Below are 22,519 nucleotides of genomic sequence, written 5' to 3' on the forward strand. Positions count from 1 at the left end.
GTGTGTGTGTGTGTGTGTGTGTGTGTGTGTGTGTGTGTGTGTGTGTGATGTTTATTGAGAGAGAGTGAGCGGGAAAGTAGCAGAGAGAGGAGGGGAGAGAATCCCAAGCAGGCTCCACACTCAGCACAGAGCCTGACACAGGGCTTGAACTCACATACCGTGACATCGTGACCTGAACCAAAACCAACAGTCAGACACTTAACCAAGTGAGCCACCCAGGCACCCCTATGTTATATACATTTTAACGCAATTTTCAAAAAGAAAAGTATACTCGATCCAAAAGAAGACTGAAAAAAGGAATAAAGAACAGATGGGACAAAAGAAATACCAAGATGATGGACTTAATCATAACCATAACAATAATCACATTAAACGTATGTGGTCTAAACACCTCCATTAAAAGCAGAGATTAACAGATTGGATAAAAAAAAAGTAGGACCTAACCATATGATGCCTACAAGTGACCTACTTCAAATATAAAAATACAAATAGGTCAAAAGAATGAAAAACAGATCACAAATCAAGATAAAGTAGATTAGTATTTCAGAGCAAAGCTACTGCCAGGGATAAAAGTCACTTCTTAATCATAAATCAGTCGATTGGTAAGAAGACATGGCCCCCAAACACTGGTGCTCCTACTGAGAAAGCTTCAGAATAACATGGAGTGAAAACTAACAGGATGCTGCAGTGAGAAGTAGACAGACCTGCAGTTATAGTCCGAATTTCAGCACCCCTCCCTCAGTAATTAAAGGAACAAGTGGATAGAAAATCAGTGCGCATATAAAAGATTTAAACATAACTAATTCAGCCTGGTTGACATTTAAAGAACAATCCATCCAACAAAAGCAAAATACACATTCTTTTGACGTGTATTCTAAGCCATAAAACAAGTCTCAATAGATTTAACAGGATTCAAGTCCAACAAAATATGCTCTCCGACCACTTGGAATTAAATGGAGACATCAATAACAGAAAAATCTTTGAAAAACTCAAATATTTAGAAACTAACTTACTTTTAAATAACCCATGAGATAAAGATAAAAGGTAAATTCGAGAATCATTTGAACTGAATGAAAATGAAAACGCAGAATATCAGAATTTTGAAAGTTCCACTAAAGCTGTACTTTATATTAGAAAAGACGAAAGTTCTGAAATTAATACTCTCAGCTGATGCCTTAAGAAACTGGGGGAGGGGCACCTGAGTGGCTGTCAGTTAAGCATCTTGGTTTCAGCTCAGATCATGATCTCACAGTTTAAGCCCCACTTTGGGCTCTGCACTGGCAGCATGGGGCTTGCTTGGGATTCTCTGTCTCCTCTCTCTCTGCCTCTCCCCAACTCATGCTGTCTCTGTCTCTCTCAAAATAAATAAACTTTTAAAAATTAAAAAAAAAAACTGGGGGGAAAGGAGCAAATTAAATCCAAAGTAAGCAGAAGAAAGGAAGTAACAAAAGATCAGAGCAGCAGTCAGTGAATTAGAAAACCGAAAATAATGGCTCTAAGAGAAAATCAATAAAATTGATAAGCCTCTGGCCAAATTGATCAGGAGGAAAAGAGAGAAGGCACAAATTAGCAATATCAAAAATGAGAGCAGTGACATCACTACACATTATAAGGATAACCAGTGAATGTTATGAATATTTCTATGGCAATAAATTTGACAACTTCTATGAAATGGACAAATTGCATGAAAGACACTAATGACCAGAGCACATGTGAGATAAAAAGATAAATAGCCCTGTGTCTATCAGGAAAGTGCACTTGTGCACTTAAAACCTTTAAAAAAAGTGCGATTAAAACCTTAAAAAAAAAAATCTCCAGGCAGGTGGTTTCTGGTAAGTTCTGTCAAACATTTAAGGAAGAAATATATAAACTCTAGAAAATTGAAAAGGCAGGAACTCCATATTTTAAATATAGCCAGCATCTTCCTGATACCAAAACAAGATAAACACATTACAAAACAGAAAACTACAGACCAGAATCCCTCTTGAACAAAAATGTAAAAATTCTAAAGAAATTTTAGCAAATCATACCCAATAATGGGTAAACAGGATAATTCATCATGACCAGGTGGTATTGATCCCAAGAATGCAAGGCTGTTTTAACATTAAGAAATTAACCAATGTAATTTACCATTTTAACAAACAAAAGAATAAGAAAAGAAAACCATATGTTTCAGTAGATGGAGGAAAATACATTTGCCAAAATCAAACATCCCTTCCCAATTATAAAACTTTTTGCAAACGGGGCATTAAAGGTAAGTTCTTAAACTGGTGAGGGCATCCAAGGAAAACTAGCAGCTATACCATCGTACTAAATGATGAAAGATCAAATGCTTTTTAAGATTAGGAACAATAGAAAGATTTGTGCTCTGATGAATTTTATTTCCACATTGTACCAGAAGTTCTAACCAGTACAGCAAGGAATAAAGAAAAGAAATAAAAGGTACCTGTATTAGAAATGAAAAGTAGGGGCACCTGGCTGGCTCAGTCGGTTAAGCATCTGACTTCGGCTCAGGTCGTGATCTCACAGTTCATGAGTTCAAGCCCCATGTTGGGCTCTGTGCTGACAGCTCAGACCCTGGAGCCTGCTTCAGATTCTGTCTCCCCCTCTCCCTTTCTGCCCTTCCCCTGCTCAATCTCTCTCTCTCTCTCAAAAATAAACATTAAAAAAATTAAAAATGAATAAGTAAAGCCGTCTTCATTCACAAAGCACATTAGTGTCTGTAAAAAATTTGATAGAGTCTGTAAAAAGGTTTCTGGAACTAATAAATGGGTGTTAGCAAGGTTGAGAGATACAATATCAATATACAAAAATCAACTTTATTTCTCTACAAGCAGTAAATGAGAATTGAATTTTTTTAAGTACAATTTTCATTAGCATTAAACACAATAGAATCAACAGGAAATTATTAGAGATCTGACAAAAGATGTGCAAGACCTGTACAGGGAATACTATAAAATATTGCTGAGAGAAATAAGAGCTAAGTAGATGGAGAGAGATACATTGTTCAAGGGAAGACTCAATACTATTAAGATGTCACTTCTTTCCATATTGATCTGTGCATTCAGTGCAGTCAATCATAATGTAAATCCCAAATAACTTTTTTTATAGAAATTGACAAGCTTAACCTAAAATTCTTATGGGAGTGCCCTGGGTCAAGAACAACCAAAAGGAAGTTGGAAAAGAAGTTGGAGGTGTAACACCACGTGATTTCAAATTTGTTCTTACAAAGCACTACAAGAAATTAATGATTGTGATATTTACTTAATGATAGATAAATGATACAAAATAGTGTTCAGACACAGTCCCACACATTTATGGGCAGGTGGTTTTTGCCAGATGTACAAAGGCAATTTTGTGGAGAAAGAGCAGCCCTTTCAACAATTGGTGCTGGAAGAACTGGGTAGCATATGCAAAAAAAAAACCAAAAAACCACCATGATCAGTACCTCACACCATATACAGAATTAACTCAATATGGATCAGAGGCCTACATACAAAACCTAAAACAATAAAACTTGTAGAAAAGAAAATAAGGGAAAGTCTTATAACCTTGGCTTAGACAAAAATTGCTTAGATATGACACCAGAATATAGTCCACAAATGGAAAATTGATAAACTGACCATCAAAATTAAAAACTTATGCCACAGGAACACCTGTGTGGCTCAGTCAGTTAAGTATCTGACTTCTCAGCTCAGGTTGTGATCTCACAGTTCATGAGTTCAAGCCCCATGTTGGGCTCTGTGCTGACAGCTCAGAGCCTAGAGCCTGCTTCGGATTCTGTGTCTCCCTCTCTTCCTGCCCCTCCCCTGCTCGCACTCTGTCTGTCTATCTCTCAAAAATAAATAAACATTTTTTAAAAAATGAAACATATGCCACAGAGTGACAGAAGATATATACAAACGGAATTGTGATTAGAATATGCAAAATACTCTCTCAAGTCAATAAGAGAGCAACTCAGTAGAAAAATGGGCAAAAGATTCAGACACTTCACCAGAGAAGATATGCACATGGCAAAGAGGTACCTGAAAAAATGCTCTCTGCCATTAGTCTTAGGGAAATGCAAATTTAAACCACATTGAGATAACCACTACACACCTCTTAGAGTGATCACAATCAAATGAAAAAAACTGGCCATACCAAGTGTTGGTGAGGATGTGGAGGAACCGGGATTTTCATACACAACTTACGGAAACATAAAATGGTCCACTCACATGGGAAAGCACTTTGACAGCCTGTTGAAAAGCCAAACACACCCACCATACTAGCTGGTCTTCCCTCCTTTGTAAGTATTTACCCCAGAGAAAAGAAAGCACAGGTCTTTACAAAGATTTGTACAAGTAAATAAAGTGGTTTTCAGCTTTGTTCATTGAAGCCAAAAGCTGGGAAACAATACAAAAGTTCCATCAACAGGTAAAAAAATAAATACATGGTGGTATAATCTGTGTAATGGGATACTTCATGGCCTAAGAAAGCAATGAACTATTGATACATGCAACAATATGCATTAATTTGTTACTTATTTTTGAGAGTGCGTGCACTTGCAAACAAGTCAGGGAGGGGCTGAGAGGGTGGTGGAGAGAGAATCCCAAGCCGGCTCTGCACTATCAACATGGAGCCCACTGTGGGGCTTGCACTCACAAACTGTGAGATCATAACCTGAGCCAAAACCAAGAGTCGGACGCTTAAATGACTGAGCCACCCAGGTGCCTCAACATCACGGCTTAGTCTTAAGATAATTATGCCTAGTAAAAGAAACTTCGTGCAGAATAGTACATGCTGTAATACTGTATTGTGTTTGTGTAAAACTCTGAAAAAAGCAAAAAGTGGATGGGTGGAATGGTGGCAGGAAGAAGGGATTAGGAAGAGGCACAAAGAAATTGGGGGATGAGGGATGCTGTCTTGATGGTAGTGATGCTTTCAAGGGCCATGTCAAAACCTCAAATTGTACACTTTAAACATGCAGTTTAGGGCGCCTGAGTGGCTTGGTTAAGTGTCTGACATTGGATCAGGTCATGATCTCTCAGTTCGTGGGTTTGAGCCCCATGTCGGGTTCTGTGCTGACAGCTCAGAGCCTAGAGCTTGCTTCAGATTGTGTCTCCCTCTCTCTCTGACCCTCCCCAGCTCGCACTCTCTGTGTCTTTCAAAAATTAATAAACATTAAACATGCAGTTTAAGTCAGTTCTGTTTCCATAATGCTAAAGATACATACATTATACAGATTAGGAAAGACTTGAGGGGAACAGCAACCAAATGCAATGTTTGGACTTTGTATTCCGAGTCAGACAAGCCAACTATATAAAGACATCCTGGAAACAACTGGGGATATTGTAGTAAGGTCTGAGTATTTGATAATGTTGATTAATTAGTGTTAATTTTGTTAGGTAAGACAGTGGCACCAAACGAAAGTCCTGTCAGAATGAAGATGTTGTGGGGGAAATGATACCATGCTTGTGATAGGCTTTGAAGTCCCCTAGCACAGTAAAGAGGAGGGGACAGATGAAGAATATAGGTAAAATATTGATCATTGAAGCTACATGTGGATACATAATGCATATGGTTCATTGAATTCTTTTGTGTGTTTTTTTAAATCTCCCTAAATTTTTTATGTTTCTAATATTTTTTTTGTAATCCTCCGGATATAAAATCAGGGTCCTCTCTTCTAGCTCCCACCAACCTCCTTCACCCTCAGCATCTGCCTCTTCCCACAGTTCAGGATTTGCTTGTGTGTAGTGGCCACCTATCCCCGTGTGCCTGTCTGTACCTCCTATCCCCAGGTGATTATTGGTAGGGCCCTCTGACTCTCAAAACATTCTCATTTGCACAATAAAATATATGCTCCTCCTAGTCATAGCAAATGATAATTTCCTTCACCTTCCTGTGTTTCACACCTCTTTATCTTTATTAGATCATTCCTTTGTCTAGGAGTTCCCCCTCCTACCCCTGTGCTTTTTCTTATCAAATTACTTCCCATGAGTGTTCCAAGTCTCAGCTCAGGCATCCTGTCCTCAAGCCCTTCCCTGACCTGCCTCCCCTGCCCTGTCCCACCCACCTGCGTTAGGCTGCCCCCCCCCACCCCCCTTTGTGCTGTCTCCCTACTCGGGCATGCCCTGCTGTACAACATTCAGTTAAAATGTGTTGACTGGTCTGTTCCTCAGTTCGGTTAACTTTTCAAGATTAGGAGTGCACAGTCTTTCCACCTGTAGGTCCTTGGTATCTAGCAGGGCTAGCAGCGTCTGGCAAAATGTTGGATAAATCCAGCCTTTGAGATTCCGTAACTTAACCTGTTCAGACAACCCAACCCTGGAAAGATAAACACACCTTCCTAAGATCATGGAGCATTGTAGTAGCAGAGACAGAAGGAGAGCCCGTGACCACCTCTCTTCCACTGTGCCTGACAACGTGATAAGCATTTTCGGGCGCATCAGAGGTTCCTTTTACTAAGACAGCTTATGTATACATCTAATCATCCTTGAAGCTGAATAGGAAAGCTGTTAGAACAGTAGTAGTGCTGTGACCTGTACAAGAAGTAGATTTCAATAATGCTGTAATATTGTAAAGGTTTATTAAATATAGAATACAGTAGTGAGTAGGACACCTGGTTTTTTTCATTATTACACACTTTTTTCATTATTCAACCAGAATAATTCATTAATTCAATTCAGAATGCTGAATCTGTGAGGAAAATGCCAGTTTTTTACATTTTTTAACTGCTTTTTTAGAATCCATTTCCTATGATATGACATGGAGAATGTTGTAAGATAACAGGGACTGTATATTTAATTATTTTAAAATCAAGAACGTAATCCAGAGGGGCGCCTGAGTGGCTCAGTTGGTTGAGTGTCCAACTTCGGCTCAGGTCAATCTCGCGGTTCATGAGTTCAAGCCCCACATCAGGTTCCATGCTGACAGTGCAGAGCCTGCTTCAGATCCTCTGTCCCTCTCTCTCTCTGCCCTTGCCCCACTTGCACACTGTCAAAAATATATGTATTTTTTTTAACATTTATTCATTTTTGAGAGACAGTACAGGCAGGAGAGGGACTGGGGTGGGGCGGGGGCTGGTGGGGGGGGAGGGGGGAAGACACAGAATCTGAAGCAGGCTCCAGGCTCTGAGCTGTTAGCACAGAGCCTGACGTGGGGTTTGAACCCACAAACTGTGAGATCATGATCTGAATTAAGTCGGAAGCTTAACTGACTGAGCCACCCCGGTGCCCCAGACACTCAAAATAAATAAAACCTTTAAAAAAAAAAACAAAGAACACCTTATCCAGAGATCTTGCATTTAAAGTCTGTTTCTCTTTGTAATTTTCATAGCGTCGTCTTGGAGATGCCGCTAAGAAAGCCATCAGCAAATTGACAACAAGAACAGTAAAAAAGGGTGACAAGGTATAGTAGTGAAATAACCTTAATACTGTAAAAATAATAAAGTAGTTTTGCTTTTAATTGGTGGGAGAGAATACATCCTAATCATCTGTGTCTCGTTTGTTAGGTGATTCCTTTTCTCCAGGTAAACCCCTGCTTTATTTTAAACTAACCTCCCCTTGAATTCTTACACTTAGCATGCCTCCTTTGAAGGCCCTCCATTCTGTTTTTTACTTTCCTGGACTTTTCGGTGCTCCTGCCATTATCAGCTTCCTTGGTCTACTTACAATTAGTTACCCCAGCTGTGGTGTTCCACGGAGCTTTCTCCTGCCGCAACCAGGGATACTTTCGGGAAGAATGCTAATTAACGGGTCCGTCGGTACACTCAGTGGCCAAGAATAAACATTCTCCTCCCTATGCTTCCTGAAACCTGGCCGCACCTCCTTTGCTTAGCCCTTCGCCAGTTAAACAGAGAGCTGGAGGCCCACATCTCGAAGGAGTGTCATTCGCAAGGTGCTTTCTGTATGGCAGGCTAGACTGGTGGAAGGAAGACCACAGTGTGTCAGGGTTGAGCCCTCGGCTTGGGGACTGAATGAGAAGAGCAGTGACTGAGGCTGTGGCTGAGAGCTGCTGACAACAATTCCCCAGTCAGGTCTCCAGTTACGTGGAGCCCGCTTCTGCTCTATAAGGACAAAGTAGCAACCTGGTGTTAGACCCTACATCCAATGTACTCAGTTATCTAAAATGAAAAAGTTGCATCTCTAAAGGCGTAAATCCCAAACTGTTTTCTGCCCTACCCCCTGGCACATTTTAACAAACAGCTCTGGGAGGATGATTTCAGATGAGTTTCCATCCTCCTTAGTTTCACTACTTTCTGGACTTCACTCATTTTTATTCCCACCACCTTGACATCACCATATCCAGTTTTTCATTGCAGAAAATAACAGCAGCATCAAAACAGCTGCCCTCCAACCCCAGAGGAGTGCTCACCCCTATGAATGCTTTCTTGGCCCAGCAGCCACATTAATCTAAAATTCCCTGGAGCTGGTGTAGCCTGTCCCTCCCTACTGTGTCCTTCAGGCTAACACAAAACAATCTTTCCTTATTCAGAACAACACCTCTTCCTAGTTTGTACCTCCTAGACCTACCAAGTGTTGTCCCACTGAGTTTCAGTCCAAGTGGCCACGACACAGCAAAGTGTCTCACCCTTCCTGGCTTGGGCTCCTGGAAATGCTAACTCAGGGGAATCCATTTTCCAGCACAGATGAGGAAGGAAGCCAGTTAACCTCATGACCAGACACCTGCTGACTCTTCCTGACCCTTGATAAAGACCCAGTAATGAGTTGGGCCATGACCATGCTCTACCCCAAATCTGTGACCAGCTCCCGTCCTTGGGGCTTTGTCTTTTGGGGGCTCACTGTCCTTTCTGCCTGTACTTAGACATGTGGTCACACGACCCTTCTGATGAAGATGCACATTGTGGAAGGTGTGCAGTGACCTGGACCAGAACAGTGCTGCAGCAGTGGGAGGAGGGGGAGTGAGAGGATGGTCCAAGGTAATAGTGGATTTGAACCTTGTTTTTTTGACTTCTGAGACACTTCACAAACAGAAGTAGTATTAACTGTTACAACATAGTTTAAAAACAAAGAGTGGTTGAGATGCAATTTGGGTCAATACAGGTAAGCAAATGAAAACACATTAAAATTGTTCATAACTTTTCATAATCACTTGCTTACCATAGTTGCCACAGGAGAGTTCTTAGCGGGATTGTATCTCCTCTATTTAGGTGTATCTTTAGTTTTAGCGTGTGACTTTTGTGCCTGTGCTTTTCATTGCAGGAAACAGACCCAGACTTTGATCACTGCGCAGTCTGCATTGAGAGCTATAAGCAGAATGATGTTGTCCGGATTCTCCCCTGCAAGTATGTCAGGTTTCTTGGCTTAAAAAGGACTAATCCTAATGTGGTTTGCATGTGTCCCTTTCAGAGTGGTTATCCTACTGGCTTTTGAGAGCCACCTTACCCATGGCTCTTGTGGCCGGCAGCAGGCCGTGCTGCCTCAGCACAGACTGCACGGACTTCTCTGCCTTGAGAAACACAAGGGGAAAAAACATCTGGACACATCATAGCCTAAGAGCATTAAGGTCACGAATTTTTAAAGTATGTTTTTAAGTCTATTTGTTTATTTTGAGAGAGACAGAGACAGTGCAAGTCGGGGAGGAGCAGAGAGAGGGTGAGAGAGAGAATCCCAAGCAGGCTCCACGCTGCCAGCACAGAGCCTAACACGGGACTCAAACGCACAAAACTGAGATCATGACGTAACCTGAAACAAAGAGCCAGACCCTTAACCCACTGAGCACCCAGGTGCCCAGGGTCAAGAATTTTTAACTCTGTGACTTTTATGGGTTTCAAAACCAGCCACTTGTTCCTCTCCCTATTAAATGTGAGCACATCACTAGGCCCTCCGACAAAGGCTCAGTGATGCTCACTTGGCGGTGGAAACCAGAACTGTGGGGCTTGGACGGATGCTTCCCCCAAGCATTGGGGGACTGCTGGGTGCTGTGTGCCTGCTCCAGGCCAGTCACTCTGCTCTGTGCTCTCAGAATTTGCTGTCCTGGGAGAGGGTCAGTGCTTTTCTCCCCATCATACAGTGAAGGACAGTGACGCTCCTAGTGGATGCCAAGGCCACACAATCCAGAAATGGCAGAGTCCAAGTAAAGGTCAGCCTTGAATGTTGGCACTCCAGACCTGGGGCCACATACCTCCCTCCAGAAAGAGGGTCTTCACCTGTATTGTGGCACTCTCTAAAAAGAGCAGATGTTCTTTGGAAGCATGTTGATTTTTGCCACAGCGCCATCTCAAGCTAGGGATTGTAAAACAGTAAGACGCACAATTCTGAGTGTTGATTGGAAAAATACAAAATCGCTGAAAATCGAGGACTTTTCCTCTTCCTTCTCCCTTCTCTTAAAACACACGCTACTTGACCCTGACCTTCTAATAACATGGAACATGGGAGCAAATAAGATAAATGTCAGTATTTGTCTCCATGAGGCTATTTTGAACCCAGAAAGATCTGTGGGTTTGTTTTTTTTTTTTAATCCTAAACTCAAGAATAATTCCATATGCTGAAACAGAAAACCAGAGTCTGGAAGTCAGGTCAGTCTAGTTTATATACAAAGGATAATCTACAAAACTGTCCTATAGAAAACTAAATTGCGTAATTATATAATTAGATTTCCTTCACCTGTCATCATTGGTCACATGAGGCTGAAGGAAAGACACATCCAAGTACAAACCAGGAAAAAGATTAGTAGGTACATTATAAAACATTATCATCTCTCAGCTGCTTTTTAAAAATGTTTTTACATGCACAGATTTCTTCTGACACTAGAATCACCAGGAAGAAGCCAAATTCCATCTTCATATTTCAGGCCAGGGTCCCTCCTCCAGAGGAACCATCTGGACGTAAGCACAAAAGGCCTCTAAAGCCATTCATGCTTATGACTGATGAGAGGGTGTCTTCCTCAGGGGAGCCTTGGCCAAAGATGGATTACTCCAGAAACTTGCTCCCCATGCCCCCCGCCCCCTTAAGCATTGGCTTTTCCAGCATTTTGTTCTTAGTCCTCCTTTTTCTTAACTTCATTCAGTGCTTTCCAGACCTGACTCTGTGTTGGAATCAGTGGGGAACATTTAGAAACATCACGGAGCCCAGGTGTGTGGTTTTGAATAGGTGCCTGAGCAATGCTGAAACTGCATGCCCTCCATCAGAGTCTAGAGCTCGGCCTGCTCTTAGCCATCCCTGTGGCTGCTCCTGCCACCAGAGAACTGGTTCTCACCCTTTGTGTCCATGGTCTGCTTTTGAGTATTAAAATTTTGGCAACGGTTAGCAACACTTCCTTGTACACGTAGTTAGGGCACTGCTCCCTCAGTCAGCTGTCTTCCATGCTGGGCCCTTGTCTGGACTAGACATGCCCACTGCCTGTATATCAGAGCTCCCCTTTTGCCTTGGAGCAGGTTGGTGTCTGTACCGCTTACTTCTTAAGCCTCAATAAGTTGTAGCTTTCTCTAAGCTGTGTCACACAACATGCTTGGCAGAACCATTCACCTTACCAAAACGGTAACAATAGCATAATTCTCATGTACGGTAAAAATCAACTTTGCACATTGAGCAACGTTTTGTGGGACCAGAATTGACAACTTTTCACCTGGAGCCAGGTTTCCGAGCCTTGGCACTGTTGACATTTGGGGCCGGTGTGGAGGGGTGGGGGAGGCTGCCCTGTGCATTGTGGGATATTTAGCAGGATCCCAGGCTCCACCCACTAGATGCCGGTAGCACCCCACACACAGTTGTGACAACCACAGATGTCAGCAGTTGAGAACCACAGACCTTACAGGATGACCTCGCTCACATACCCATCTTCACCTCAAATCTTGTCTAAGCCTCTGGTTTCCGGTAGGCTCCTCTAGAGTACTTTCAAGTTGCTTCTGGCCTGTGCCCCTGCCTACTCTGTTCCCTCAGCCTGGGACACCCTGCCCTTCCTCTCTCACCTGTAGGTCTTTGAGACCGAGCATCTCCCTTGAGCCCTCGTTGCCAAGTGGCACTGGTGCCTCCCTGCCTCCTGTGGGACTCCAGGCAGACCCCCAACTGGGCCCAGGGTGCTGCCTAGAGCCCTTCCCTTTCCCGGTCAGCTCTTCTCATTCCTCACAGCCACACTTCTAAGTGTGTTCTGTCTCCTTTAAACACCTCAGCTCATCCCTTTGTTCCTCACTCTTGCTGGAGAGCTTCCTCATCACCTCCACGGAAGAAATAATGGTTGTTAGATACTGAAATTCTCAGCTGCCTGACAGCAAGCTTTCAGGTACACCTGCCTCCCAGCCACGCCTGCAGCGTCCCCTCCTGTCTGGGTGGAGGAGGACCCCCTTGTTCCAATGTGCCCCTTCCCTTCCTCAGGGACCTTGCTCTGTAGACTGTCTGCTCCTGCCAGGTTTTGTTCTTTCTATCCCTGGCATCTTGACATAAGCAAGCACTTCCTGCAGCAGTTTCTTAATCTGTCTCCAAATACCGCCCTGCAGCCCCTCCCCTCACCCCCAGATTTAGGGAAGGATCTGTGCTCACTGTAACCTTCTTCACCTGAGTAAGGGAAGAAGAAAACCTAGGTGCCTTTGTTTCTGTCCATCCTTGATTTTCAACCAGCCTGTCTGCAGACTGAACTTTCTGTCTGTCGATAGCAGTGCCCTCATGGATTGCTGGCTTTTTGGTGCATGACCTTTACTTTTCGTCCTCTGTCACGTTCATTTACTGCGAACAGATGGTGGTTGGCATTGCTCTGGGGCCTCCTGCTTGTGTCAGTTGATTACGGCTGATCATCTAGGATGTTCGCCAGCATGCCCTAGAGACTACCGCCTTATTTAGACCTCTGATTTAAAGGTCAGCCACAAAATTTTTTAGTGGTTAAAAATACTTTTCAGAAGTGGAGTGCCGCAGCTTGGATAAACATGTGTCCGAGATGCCACTTTGGGTGCTAAGAGGGGTGCATCGCTGTGGTGCCCCACCTCGAAGGAGCGCCTATTTGCATAGCGTCTGCTGCCAGGCCCAGCGAGGGGGGAGAGTTCTCATCTCTGACCTTTAGTAATCCCAGGTCCTTTTATATTTGTCAGGTTCTTACATGGCACCAAGAGGCTGCAGAGCTGTGCAAACAACTCCCCTTTAGTGTGCACTCCTCACCCCACCCCCAGCCATCGTTCTACTCTCTCTAGTTTGTGTTGGTTCGGGAAGGAGGAAAGGGGGCGGACACCGTATGCAGTGCAGTTCTGCTGGTTTTGTTCCTTTCGTGTTCCATAAATTCTGCATTCTGTACCCCAAGGTATTTCTTCTAAGAATAAAGAACTGTTCTGTTGAAGTTGTGATCTGCTTGTCCTTCCCATGGTTCCCTGTTCCTCAGCCCATTACCTGCCTTCCATCCCTGTCCCTATCCACCTCTCTGTCCTGAATGCTTCTGTGTGTGTGTACTTTGACTACTCGAGTCTCTCAAAGGGCTTCTTCTCAAAGTCTGGTTGGCCCCAGCTGCCGCCCAGTGAGACGTCCGTGGTACACGTGCAAGCTAGTCCGAGGTCATAGGTGCTGGGCGTGCCAGCACCTGAGGCCCACTCACTCGTTCTGTCATGTGAAATGTTACCATTAACTTTGCCTGAGTGTATGTTTAATAGTACCTTTCCTTTGCACGCCATTGGTGCTTTTCTAAGTATTCCACAACAGTTTGTTGCATACTGCTCCAAACAGCCTCACAAGGTAGAGCTTGCCTTCCTTCCCTGCCCCCCTCCCTACTCCACCTCTGTGGCTTGCTGGCCACACAGCGGAGTCAGGAAGGCTCCACACACTGTAGCAGCAGAACTGTGTCTGGGAAGAAGGGGGAGGCCACCAGGCTGAGCTTGGTGCAGCAGTGAAGCAAGAGGGTAAGGACATGGGTGATGAGGGAAAGAAGGAGCACAGGTCACTCACTCACTGAGATTCCAGCAGCGACCCCAAGGGGGTTGGGGTCAGGGGGCCCCAGGGGAACAAGAAAGCTGCCCGGCTGTGTTCAGATGAGAGGGAAATGCTGAGGGAACCAGGCTGGCCATCTCCCCATCTCGCTCCAGGGGAGGTACAGGAACTCAGCTGTTGGGAAATCTGTCAAAGGAGGGAGGGGGCAGGTGGCAGACTGGGGTGGGGGTCAAGAGTAGGAGAGCCATGGGTTAGACACATAGTCAAAAGGAAAAGTTTTTTTGTTTGTTTTAAGAAAAAAAAATTTTTTTCGGATTTTGAGTTAGCTAGGAAAAGGAGACATTCTCAGTTTGTCCCTGAAGACCCAGTTAGTCTTTGTTGTCCATTACAGTACCCAAGGGGGGCTGGAGAGACACTTTCTTTTGCATCTACAAACCTATAAGGTCCAACATAAAAAAAATGCATAAGAAAATGCATTTATAACTAAAGGAACAGATAAGCAGAGAATACTCAGCTCATGGAGCCTTAAAAATTAAATATGGGATTATAACTTTTATTCTTTCTGAACAACCAGTGATAAAAAAGAAAGGCAGTAGGTTAAGAAAAACGGAAAGAAGGGGGGTGACAGTAGGTTAAGAAAAAGGTGACAGGGAGGTGACAGGGAAGAGGGAGAGCAAACCACCATTTGCCCCCAGGCCTCTGCTGCTTGCTGAAACCAAGGTCCCCACAAACAGCTGGCTAAAGTCAGCGCCCTCCCCCCACGGAGGTCACACAACCTCAGCTCTCCTGTCACCTGCCAACTGCCCAAAGTCCATCGCAGAACTGGCCTCAAGCGCCTCTCCCAGCCACCCACCTCTACCCAATGCTAACCAAACCCTCAGAGGTCTGTAGGCCAGGGGTTAGGCAGATGCACCCTTGTAAGGGGGAGGATCTGTCACTTAGCCAACCTGAAGGGATCTGAATCCCCAGAAAGATTAGAACCCTTGTTCTAGTCTCTGCCAGACTATAGCAAACACCAGCTCTTAAAACACCCGCCCAGGGGGGGCCCTGTGGGTGGGAGCACTCTTGGAGCATTCTCACATGAGAATAAAAGGAACAAGAAGCAGACATGACAAGGCCTTGTGTGTTGTAAATGAATTTCAAGCTCCCCTATGGTTTGGTGACTTTAACCCCTTAAGTAGAAACCTGCAGGTTTAAATAAAAGCCTCCAGGGATGATGAGGTTCTAGTTCATTACTTTATCTGCAGGCTTCCCACGAGATGGATAAATTCAGACTTCATGATCATTATTCTTACCCAAAGTAATTGAGTGCACGGTCACCAAGTGGCAGCAGGTGGGCACACACGTGTTGTTCATATTGAAGCTGTAGGTATGAATGTTTCTTCCAAATCCCAGTTAAAGCAGTGAGTTCTTTAGACCTCTTTTTTTTAATCAAAACTGCAATTTTTTGAACAGCTATATATAACTGTAAGCCACATATAAATTATAAATTGACAAAGTTTTAAAGGCATACCATGTTTCAATTTGATATCTTTCTTAACATTTCTTTTATCCCAAGACTCCACGTATAGTTACTCCAAAGGTGCTTGAATCTGCCTCTTTCAAGGTGCTGGGCAGAGGTCCCAGCATCTGCCTCTTTCCCTGTTTGGCCAGGACTCTGGGGCTTCTGTGTGGCTTCATTTCAACCTCTGAGAGCTGCCATGGGGAGTACTTGAACTTGAGAAATGATTTCCACAGCTCCCTCAAAGTGTTCTCTCACTTCCAAAAGGTGCAATGTCCCTTTTCTAAGAATGCTAAACTCTCCACAACTGACTTAGGTTCAGTTGCTAGGATGCGACTTCCACTCTCCTGAGCAAGAGCAAATCACCCATCCTCTCTCTCCCCAAAACATTTCCACTGAAAACTTCTGGTTCAGTGTTACCTAATTCTTAGGTGCAGTTGTCCCCAGAATATTCCCAGCCACCCTTCAGCCTTTACATACATTTAGCATAGATTGCTTTGAAGTCTTTTTAAATAATGTTTTAGGGGCACCTGGATAGCTCAGTGTGTTGAGCATCCAGCTCTTGATTTGGGCTCAGGTCATGATCCCATGGTCATGCGATCAAGCCCCATGTCTGGCTCTTTGCTGAGTGTGGAGCCTGCTTGAGAATCTGTCTCTTTCTCTCTCCCTCCCTCCCTCTGTCCCTCTCCCCTGGTGCGTACATCTCTCTCTTAAAAAAAAAAAAAAAAATTAAAGGGGCTCCTGGGTGGCTGAGTCAGTTAAGCATCTTGACTCTTGGTTTCAGCTCAGGTTGTGATCCCAAGATTGTGGAATCGAGCCCTGTGTCAGGCCTCGCACTGACAGCCCAGAGCCTGCTTGGGATTCCCTCCCCCTTTCTGCACCTCCCCCACTTACTCTTTCAAAAAATGAACATTTAAAAAGAACTTTTAATTTAAAAAACAAGTAAAAATGTTTTAAGTGACATTTAAACTGAGTTCCATGAAACTAATTCATAGTTTTGCAGAAAACTTCATATGACTCTTGTTTCATATCTTCTTGAGTTTGCGTTTTTCTACTTTAGCTGTTACAGAAAACATAACTGATTAATATAGTTTGTCTTCTTCATTCATAATAAGTATCCTAAGTTTCCTCAAATGGTGAAATAAAAAGACCGAACTGCCAAATACTACTTACAGTTCTTGTCATCCAGATTGGATTCAGGAGATTTTCTGCCAGCCGTGTATTAGTACATCCCCAATATTTGTCTCTTGGGACTTGCCAATGTGTCGGAAAAGGAGGAGAAACTGACTAAAAATTCCATTTCTTTTGGTCTAATAGTTGTTTAGCATGTAATTTGTGATACAAGTCTCCCATTTTTTCCAGGCATGTTTTCCACAAATCCTGCGTGGATCCCTGGCTTAGTGAACACTGTACCTGTCCAATGTGCAAACTTAATATTTTGAAGGCCCTGGGAATTGTGGTATGTTTCTTATTTTGTTACTGCATCCGTGTGGTATCCTCTCCAAGTGCAGCCTAACATAGCACAAGCGGGATGGTCACATCTCACGAGAGAACCCTGGCTTGCAGTGCCTTTCTCCCAGAGTACTTAAAGTCCAGGCCACCTTGGGGAAGTCCCAGAAAAGATGATAAAGGACTGAGCTAGTCCACTGGCAAGCGTGCTTTTCTGTGGGTGCTGGATTGTGGTAAAGTACCGCCATAGAAGAGATGGATGGGGTTTTCTTGCACTCCACTATTTTGTTTTAAGGACTAGAATATAGACTATGCAGTAATTTTTTCTGCATTCAGCATCACATGTCCTCACTTACATTCCTTCCCCTTGGATCTGGCTTTGCTCCCCTGCGTGCCTTGGTCAGTTGCCAGTAGTGGTGGTGCCAGTGCCAGCTCTGGGCAGGGCCTTTGGTCCAGTTCTGTGCAGACAACTTCAGCACTGACTGAGGATCGTGGAGACTGCCTTAAGAGAAGTATATGTCCACAATTAATGCTTTTTGGAGGAAAACAAAGTACTCTCTGGTCTCAGGAAAGAGTGGATGAGTGATTCCCTTAAGAACCAAAAGTTGAGTTTGGCCCACCGAAAGAATTCCTCATGGTAGCCTTGCAGCCCAAAGCACATCCAAGCAGTCATATTCAAAATCCGCTATCAGATGACAGCTTAACAGTCCCGTTGGGCAGTGATGACCCCTTGTATCTTCCCATCTGCAGCGATCACATCAGTGACATCATTTAACATAGGGTTCCTCTACCTCAGCACCACCAGATAATTCCATCAGTGGGGGCTCGTCCTGTGCACTGTTCGGTTCCTAGCAGCCCCTCTGGCTACTCCTGAATGCTAGTGGCACAACACACCGGTCACGCGATCAGAATGTCTCCAGACGTCGCCAGACGTCTCCTGGGGAACAAAACCCACTCCTTTTGAGGAGTTTAACGTAGAGCATCTTCCACAATACCTGACATGTGGCAGATACTTTGGGAAGGATTAACTTAATCTCCTTTCATTGCCTCTAGCCTTGGTGGTGGTTTGGTTTGGTTTTTCTTTTAAGTCCTATTTTTTGAAGTACTAATACTTTTCCCTTCTGTTTTTTAATGAAACCCTTCTAAAATCTATTACAGGCTACCATGGTTTTAAATATAAAGGGTGTAATAAACCTCTTCTGAGTGGGTATCATTATAAGCATCAGTTATTGCACTGTGCTGTCATTTTTTGTACTTAGGCTCTGGGGTGATCTAGAACAGCGTTCTCCTGGCTGAGAAGCCATTGTTCTGGGTTTGGTCAGCTGTCACTTCTCTATACTTCAGCTTCTCTCAGCCATCCTTCCCAGCTCTGCCTCTGACGTGCTATCTGCTACAAGAACTGAAGGTTGCTAGGGAAACCGAGTATCCGTATTGTTACATCAGAAGATTCTCATATCCATGTTTTAGTTGGTAGGCTTTGGCCCCAAGGCAGCTCTGTAACTCTCCTTCAGGGTTAGATTCTTAGATTGTGAAACAGATCCCTTACTCACGATTCAAGGTCTTTTCAGGGTTGATCTGCTCTTGGTTGGATGCTTTCCTTGTGTTTAAAGGTAGGAGACATTTAAAAACTGACTGCCAGATAAATGCCATTACAGAGAAGTTAATAGGATGAAAGCAGCATTTTATGTCATTTGCTCTCGCTCCACATTGACGGAAGAGCCAAAGCGACACATTTTAAATGTTTGTCAGCTTTGTAATGTATTGAACAACCCCTGTGCCCGTGAGCCATGTCCACCAAAGGTTGTCATTTCTTCATAAAGATGAAGTATCTGGTTTTCTCGGTTCTTCAGTGGATTTTAGTTTTCTTTTTCACCAATTTCTGGGAAGAAATCTGTTTCTTTTACAGAAAAACTTGTGGGTGAGAAAGGGTAAGTGGGGAAAGAAATGAGAGGAAACCACACGGAAAAAAAACTTGAAGTCTTTTCAACAGAGTATCAAACATTTAGAATTTTCTAAAAGATTTGTTATTCTTATAAGTACTTTTAATCTGGAAATGTTTTGCAGCCAAATTTGCCATGTACTGATAACGTAGCATTTGATATGGAAAGGCTCACCAGAACCCAAGCAGTTAACCGAAGATCAGCCCTAGGTGACCTCGCCAGTGACAACTCCCTTGGCCTGGAGCCACTTCGAACTTCGGGGATCTCGCCTCTTCCTCAGGATGGGGAGCTCACTCCTAGAACGGGAGAGATCAACATTGCAGTAACAAGTAAGTGGGGCCCTGTGCCCGGGTGCAGGGCAGATTTGCTGCTGTTTGGTGTGCGTTGATTGCTCTGGAGGACAGTTGAGGCAATCTCCTGGGCCGGTTGGTTAGTCTGTAACCGAGAAAGAAACAGGTATTTGGAAGGACAAAAGTTTGTTTATAATAAGGAGCTTGTGTATTTGTGTATAATAAATGGGAATCGCTTCCATTTGACAAGTAGTTGTTCAGAGGTTTGTCTTAGTAGCCGGTTTCAAAATGGTTGCCTTGCAGATGGGCAGTTTCAAGGGTCATGCTGGGATGTGACCTCGGGCATCACCTTGGGTGTGTTGTGTGACCGTGAGCACCAGTGCTCTCTGGTTCCTAGGCTGCAGGCAGCTGAGTGAAACACTAGTGCAGATTTGAACACACAAATGAACCACTCTAGGGCAACTTGAGCCGGCTGCCGCTTACTTTATTTTACACTTTCTATGACATTTGGTATCTTGGCACTTACCTCTTTGGTGTCATGGTACATGAGGTGGGAGAAAAGCCAAAGGGTAATATGCCTTTAAAAACGCTCTTGCTCGTTATGAACGTCTTGACTGTTGTGCCGTTGATGGGAAGAAAAGCAGTGCTCCGAGTGTTCTGATGGCCGTGCCTCAGTACGGTGTGAGTGGGCTGGCAGGCGTGTGTGTGGGCCTTGCGGACATTCACCCTGTAACAAGCCAGCTGTCTCCTCCAGTTCCATCCTCTACGTGATCTTTCCATCTAACAGCCCTTCGCCATCTTCCTTGCCACCACTCTGGTGCTGCCTTTTCCAGTACGTGCTGTTGCTTGCCTGTAGCTTCGAGCCCTAAAGCTGATGGGGCCCTGCTTAACTCAGGGGGTCCATAGCCCAGATAAAGCTGTTGCAAAAGATTTGCCCTTGACATAGCAAGCCTCGTGTGGTCTCTTCAAGTGAAGGACACATGTTTTTAACCAACCAAAACTTAGTAGCAGCAAATGACTCCCCAGGTTTTGTTCTAGCATCTGTCTGAACTTAGGGAGACTTCATTCAGTTACAAAATAAGGAAAACTATTCTTTGATACAGCTTGACTCATTTCTTACCATTTCCCCTGTGATGTGTTTCAACAGCTTTTCGTGTTTTCAGGTTTTATAGTGTAGATTTTTGAAAACTGATCTAGTAGCAATAAAGGAAACAAAGGTTCCTTGTTTATTAATGAGTTTTTGTAGGTCCTTCATTGATCGACATTTATTGAGCACCTACTACTACATTAAGTTCTGATCCTGCTATATTTTATGCAGAACTGTCCTTTCAGAATCTCCCATTTTGATGATAAAAAATGTTACTTCATATATCATATCAATCCCCATTAGTGGAATTTACACATGTGAATAAATAAACTCATGTGGTTAAACGAAACCAAAGCTCCCTCTCCTTTGCCTTCAAAGCTCTGTAGTGTCGTACCAGCTACAGTGAGCCCGCTCAGCACCCACTGTGCAAGGCACTGTGCTAAATACACACTGGGGTTCCGGCCTCAGCAGACTGCTGGACCCACCGGGCATTGTGATGGGGTCTGCTTCATTTTGGTTACTAGTTTTTATAACTGAAATGCCATACATCTATGGATGGTATGTTCAGTATGCAGAAACACAGACATCACTGAAGTTCCAAAAGTTAGTCTGCTTATCATGTACAAAGGTCTCTAAGAAGAAAAAAATAACTCTGTGTTAAGCTTCTTGGTACTGATGACCAATCATCTCTGAATTTTTTTAAATGCCAGGACACATTTTTCCTAACTTAAAATACATGCAGGTAAAGATGGTGGATTTTGTGTGGGTTCTTAAATGTTCATTTGGACTGAAATTAAAACCTTATAAATTTACTGTACTGATGAAGAATTTGTAATCCAGGAAGCAGTGGCTGCACTGTTAACCAAAAACCAAAGAGTTTGCTAAGCATTATAACAATACAGATCAAGATGGCCAAGAAACGCTTCTAGAACAAACTCCTCATCCTGGCAATCCTGAAGACCAGTTCTTACACGTTTTGAAGATCACCACCTTTAAAATCCAGTGAAAGTATAATAACCTTTTTCTAGAAAAATCCCTAGGCACACAATTTTGTACATATGTAGGATTCATGGAAACCAGACTGAGAAACCCTCACATTCTACACAGCTTTTACATACCCAACTTTGGCATTCCAAGTATAAATGTCTTCTCTCTGCCTTATTGTAGATACATAGGGGACTTTGCTGTGTACCACCTTGTTAAACCAGCCCTAGTTAGTGTATATACTAGGAAATATTTTATAGATTGGTTCTCAGGTTATTTTCAAGGTTCGCAGTAAATAGTACTTCGGGGACGTTACCTTGACATACAGACTTTGAAAAGAAGGGAAAATATTAACTGACTTCCCGGATCTAGAGAAAGACTAGAAAAAAACCCTAGAGTTCTGTGTTTCAGAGGTTTTTTTCCAACTCTTTGATGGGCCAGGTACCTTGTGAGTCACCTTCCCTTCCTACTTGTGCTCGACACAGCCAAAGCAGCCAGTGCTTGCTTCCCGCCGGCGGGAGTATGAAGGGTAGTTCTTCCCAGGAGAGAACCAATAAGATGTCCTTTGTAAAGAAAGACTGTAAGTAAACCTGTGCCTAAGAGAAAAGAAGGTAGACCTGAATGCCACGGAAGGCCAGCCCGCGGACTGCGTGGAGTACCCACAGGACCTTTGGGACCTCTACTCCGTATGAGTGGCACAACCATGCAGAAGTGACAGAATGAAGAAGGAAAGGTTATAGAAGTATGGCTGGTCCACTTTACTGTCATCTAAAATAGCCATTTAAAACTCTGTGTCCACGTGCAATTTTATATGCATTATTTCTGCTGCACACTTTTTGGTGGCCACACTCTTCACAAACCTCAGGACCTTAACTGGAAGAAATGTTTGGGCCATGCTTTCCTTTCTCCCTTGCAGCTTTTCAACACTACTTCCACTAACCTTCTCCAGTTAGTAGCTCTCTGGCAAACCTCCTGCTTCACTTCCTTGGGCCAGTCTTGGCTTACACCTCCGTTGACGTCTGCTTCGTTGCATTTGAGGGAAATGTTGACATCGATTTGACTTAAGCCTTCTCCCCAGAGTGATTTCCTCCCTTTCCTTTGTCAACAGAAGAATGGTTTATTATTGCCAGTTTTGGCCTCCTCAGTGCTCTCACACTCTGCTACATGATCATCAGAGCCACAGCTAGCTTGAATGCTAATGAGTAAGTAACAAATTATTTTTTGGATTGCATGTGCCAGATGATCCCAAGAAACCCTGTAATTTTCATAAAGATGGTGAAATTTGGCTTCCACTAGTTTCATATCCTGATGACGCCATACCTAGCAAAATAAGTGTATTTCTTGACCACATATTTTTAGTCAGTAACACAGATCGGGAGGTCACCTTGCTCAGCAACAACAGCTCACTCGAGAAAAGATCCAAGGGC

At 43.6% G+C, this 22,519-nt stretch overlaps 1 protein-coding gene across 1 annotated transcript in view; it reads left to right on the forward strand.

Moving 5' to 3' along the window:
* The window catches only part of RNF130 (ring finger protein 130), a gene marked incomplete at its 5' end in the record, with an annotated part of 107,703 nt that overhangs the window by 78,797 nt on the left and 6,387 nt on the right, over nucleotides 1-22,519 (forward strand). The window contains 5 exons of the mRNA XM_040444717.1: nucleotides 7,315-7,386; nucleotides 9,201-9,283; nucleotides 16,705-16,801; nucleotides 18,856-19,060; nucleotides 22,201-22,294. Coding sequence (XP_040300651.1) covers nucleotides 7,315-7,386; nucleotides 9,201-9,283; nucleotides 16,705-16,801; nucleotides 18,856-19,060; nucleotides 22,201-22,294 — 551 coding nt within the window. The remainder of the gene's footprint in view (nucleotides 1-7,314; nucleotides 7,387-9,200; nucleotides 9,284-16,704; nucleotides 16,802-18,855; nucleotides 19,061-22,200; nucleotides 22,295-22,519) is intronic.

The sequence above is a fragment of the Herpailurus yagouaroundi genome, unplaced genomic scaffold (genome assembly GCF_014898765.1).
Source record: "Herpailurus yagouaroundi ecotype Mexico unplaced genomic scaffold, PumYag 192, whole genome shotgun sequence".
Lineage (NCBI taxonomy): Eukaryota > Metazoa > Chordata > Mammalia > Carnivora > Felidae > Herpailurus > Herpailurus yagouaroundi.